Genomic DNA, 4,601 nt, shown 5'->3' on the forward strand with positions numbered 1-4,601 from the left:
TTCGAGCCCCCACTTCCCTGTTCCCATCCTGGTGGGTGGAGGGGAGGGGTCCGGGGAGCAAGCCATCCACAGGCTTGCTCCCTTCACGCACGTGTGCACACACACACGCACGCGCTCCCCTGTGGAAGGGGGCTCTGGTGCACGCACGCACGCACACACGCACACACACACTCCCCTGTGGAAGGGGGCTCTGGCACACGCACACATGCACACACACTCCCCTGTGGAAGGGGGCTCTGGCACATGCACACATGCACACGCACACACACACTCCCCTGTGGAAGGGGGCTCTGGCACACGCACGCGCACACACACTCCCCTGTGGAAGGGGGCTCTGGTGCACGTGGGAGAAACAGGCCCAGGCCTCCGGTGAGGCGGCAGGTGGAACAGGTGGCCGGGCTTCGGTGCATCGGTCTCCGAGCCGCTTCCGGCTAGGCTGCAGCCGGAGTGCCTGCAACTGTGGGTGCCTCTCACGCGCGGCCTGGCCGGGCTGGTGGGGACCCAGGGGAGCAGGATGAAGGACCGATTACTCGGCTCTGATAGTCCTCAGCGGAGAGGGGCCCTTAGTTAGTCCGCTGTAGGACTGGAACTTAACGGCCTGTCTCCCTTCCGGGGACAGCGGCAAGACTCCAGCCGTAACACTGCGTGAGAGAGCAGAAAGATGGGTCAGGAGCGGGCGGCTTGGGCCTGCCTCTGGCCTAGGCTATACGGGACGGGGTGCGCGGTGGGGGGGCTGGCCTCCTTCCTCTGTGTCCACTGCATCTGGAAGGCAGGTCTGTCCCACTGCCCCTGTCCGTCCTGCGGCCCTGTCCGCGCCCGTCCCTGCAGGAGGTGGTGAGTCATCTCACTCAGCTGGAGCCTCCGCACCTGACAAGGCCGGGGACGCACAGCACTCAGGACATGGTTCAGGACCAACCTCTGCCTCGTGCAGCCCGGCCTGCCGCACAACAGGGGACGGGGATTCAGACAGAAGTTACAATAAAGAGTCCATGTGGCTGGTCTACCCCATTCATCCTGTGCCTCAAAGGCTCTGGGCCTTCTAGAATGGTCTCCAACCGGGAAGGGAAGGGAACATCAGAGAAACACGCTAAGAGTCACGGCCCCGCATCCCTTCATCTAACCATCAAATAGCCCTCTCCACACAACCGCCCAGGCTGGCTCGGTTCCAGCCTCCCTGGGCCTGGGGCTGGGGGACAGTGTCACAGGCAGGGGCTCACGGGGGAGCCCAGAAGCCCACGGCTGGTAAGAGACGCCTGGTCCTGCGGAACTGGCAATAGTAGTTATCTGTGTGCACAACACCCAGGCCTTCTCCGTCTCGAGAGGGTGGACAGGATGACACAGGAGGGGCATGCGGGTCCAGACTGAGGGGTTGTGTCCACAGGACGCTTCCGGCCTGTGAGCATCAGAGACCCCGGGCCCCTGGGGATCTGTGACCTTTTCGCTGACCGGCTCCCCGGGAGAGACATCAAAGATTGTCAGAGAACAGACACATAGCGTCTCAGCATCTTTCAGGGGCTGAAGACGTGTGCTGTGGTCCCGGCACACCCTTCCACTTTCTAGAAGCCTGGCCTTGGGCCTGGGCCTGAGCTACTTCACCCAAAGAACAGCGATGGCCCTGCTGTCATTCCTGGGTCACAGGGCTAGCGTGAGGCTCCAGTTAGTTGGCATGTGGGAATGCTTTGTAAACTGCACGGGGCTATACACTGCGAGCTGGCTCTTCGAAGTTATTTATTCGGGGAAGCAGCGGAGGCCCCCCCCCCCCCCCCCGGCCCCCCTGCAGTGCAGCCCCAGCCCTCTCTTTGGTCAAGGCCTGCCTGCAGGGAATGGCCACTCAGTCTCTCGAGCCAGCGGGAGGGCCTGGTGCTTCCAGTGCAGGTCAGGGCATGGGCCAGGCAGATGGGTGCCGGGGGCCCTTATTTAGTCCGCTGGTAGAACTGGAAGACGGCTTTCTCCTGTTCGTAGGTCTCGATGGAGCCGGGTCGAAGGCGCCGGAGTTCAGCAATGGCATCTCCCGCGGCCAGGCCCCTCTCTTTCACCAGGTAACAGGCCAGCATGGTGCCAGTGCGGCCAAAGCCCAGGGCACAGTGCACTCCCACAGCCTGCGAAGAAGCAGCTTGGTCGGGTGGAACCTGGTGCCCTACCCCTCCCCCCCTGCCCTTCCCTTACACCCCTCCCTCTCCCTGCAGCTGCTGCTTCTGGGTGAGGCCCAGGACCTCACAGGCCGGCTCAGGCTCTCAGGGGCCGGAGAAGTGACATCAAAGTCAGGGAGGGCTGTCCCGTCCCTTGTGGTTTGGAGGCTGCCAATCACACCTCAAGTAGCTGGTTCAAGAGCCGGGTTCCTGGCCTGCCCGCCCACAACCCTCTACCTGCACTGACCAGTGACACCCCCACTCCCCCGCCCGCCTCCCCCCTGTCCCACCCCCCGCGGAGCGCGGAGCCGCTGCTCATCCGGATTGAGATATGACATAAAGTACAACCAGGTTTTGAAGACGTGGTACAAAAAAGTATTAAAATATCTCATGAGGAATTTATATTGATTATATTGCTGAAATGGTAATATTTTAGACTTACTGGGTTAACCTACATCATCAAAACGAGTTTCCCCTCATTCTTCTTTACCTTTTCAAAATGTGGCTGCTAGAAACTTTAAAATTGCAAATGTGGTTCCGTTATATTTGGACTAAGTGTGGCTCGGGAGAGCGCTCACGAGCCACTGCCTTCCACCCGCATGTCGCCCCAGTGCGGCCACCCTTCTGCCTCTCAGCTCACAACACTCGTTGCTTCCTTGCGGGCCCTACCCGCCACTGCGCGCCTCCGCCCGTCTTCTCGTCCTGGCCCCTGGGCGCTCCCTCTGCTCCCCGAGTCCCGCGAAGTCCCTCCCTGCCCGGCCCCGCCCAGTCCCCCCGCAGGCTCCTCCCTGTCCCTCCCCCCCCGCTCACCCCCTGTAGGCCCCTCCCTCCCCAGCCCCGCCCTGTCCCCGCCCAGTCCCCCGCGAGCTCCTCCCTGCCCGGCCCCGCCCTGCTCCCAGCTGACGCTTGCAGGCTCCTCGGTGCCCGGCCCCGCCCCGCCCCGCGCAGGCCCCTCCCAGCCCCCCGCTGACCCCCGCAGGCTCCTCCCCGCCCACTGACCTCCCCGCGCGCGTTGGCCTCGTCCACTATCCGCACGAAGCGGTCGATCTGCTCGGGGGCCGGTGGACAGAAGTCCGGGATGCGCAGCCGGTGCAGCGTGAGGCCGGGGCAGGTGTCGCTGTGCGGGGGCCCGCGCTCCGTCAGGGACACCAAGTGCCGCACGCCCCGGTCCAGCAGGAACTGGTAGTGAGCGGGCAGCCGCGGCAGCGCCAGACCCGCCAGTCGGCCCGGGAGCACCCACGAAAAGTTGGGGGGCTGCACCCCCATGGCGGCGGCAGGGCACGCGACCGCGCCAGCCCCTCGTCCCCCGCCCGCCCCCGGGGCCCGGCACCACCCACCCGCGCCCTGGTACCACGTGGGCTCCGCGCCCCGTCCGGCGACGCCCCGTCCCGGCGCGGGGATTGGCCCACCCGCCTCGGGGGCGGGGCTGGGGCGCCGGACCGACGAGACGGGCGCCGCGAGCCGGCCGCAGTCCGGGGCAGCGCGCTCGTTGATTGGTTGGGTAGCCGGTAATGGGCGGGATTGCCGCAGCGGTGCTCACGGGGATTGGTGGAGCTACTCAAACAGCCGGAGGCAAACCTAGAGGCCGGGATGAATTGCTTTCTGCGCACGACGCCACCCGGGGTCGGGCTCTGCTGCTCCCTGGCGGCCGGTGGCAGTTATTACATCAGTGTCCCCTGCCCCTGCAACCCCAGGGCCTGGCCTCATGGAGTCTTCCTTCACAGTGGACGCCCAGCAGATCTTCCGCCTCCGGGGAGGAACCCCTTCTATGATGACCGACTGGTCTCTCCAGTGACTTGGTGAACCCGTCCAGCTGGGGCGATCACCGCTGCGGGGACTCTTCTCATTTTCTATCGCTGGAATTCTTCAAAAAACTACGGGGCTGCCATCTGGTGCCCTGAAATCTTACCCGGGTAGGAATTAGAGTCCAATGATAATAACAACCCACAGCATAAGAATTACCGTTTATTGAGCATTTGCTACATGCCAGTGTTCTAAGCACTTTACCTGTAGGAACTGATTTAATTGCCACCATAATCTTACGACGTGGGTAATCTAATGCACCCTGCTTTACAGGTGAGAAAACTGAGGCTCCAGGGAGGTTCAGGAATGCCACCGATATGACTAATGTCCGGGGATTTGAAACCAGACAGCCTGGCGCCGGCATCTTTAACGCCCCAGTTTTGTTTGCTCAGGTTAAATGAAAGGATGCTGCCTCTTCATATAACCGTCCTCACACTCCCAAATCATCTGCGTGAAGCAAGTGCAGCACTTCTTAATCTCTTTTCATATTTCATGACTTCCAGGCTGAGTCACCCTCCGGTGGGGAGACCAGAGTTCATCAGCCTTGCTCGGAGAAGGTGGGGACCCAGCTCTGAGCACAGCGCCTTCCCTGTGATCTGACCCGCCCACATCCTCTTTTGGACAATGCGCTTGCTAGTGATGCAGACTAATTATAATCGTGAAAATATT

General features: G+C 62.5%; 1 protein-coding gene across 1 annotated transcript; it reads right to left on the reverse strand.

Annotated features, from left to right (window-relative positions):
* Positions 1-1,775: 1,775 nt before the first annotated feature.
* DUSP23 (dual specificity phosphatase 23) lies at positions 1,776-3,450 on the reverse strand. Its single transcript, XM_042925068.1, has 2 exons — positions 3,129-3,450; positions 1,776-2,099 (listed from the first exon to the last, which is right to left on the reverse strand). The coding sequence occupies exons 1-2, from the start codon at positions 3,393-3,395 to the stop codon at positions 1,914-1,916; spliced, it is 453 nt and encodes a 150-aa protein (XP_042781002.1). The 5' UTR covers positions 3,396-3,450; the 3' UTR covers positions 1,776-1,913.
* Positions 3,451-4,601: the final 1,151 nt, after the last annotated feature.

The sequence above is a fragment of the Panthera leo genome, chromosome F3, assembly GCF_018350215.1.
Source record: "Panthera leo isolate Ple1 chromosome F3, P.leo_Ple1_pat1.1, whole genome shotgun sequence".
Taxonomy (NCBI): domain Eukaryota; kingdom Metazoa; phylum Chordata; class Mammalia; order Carnivora; family Felidae; genus Panthera; species Panthera leo.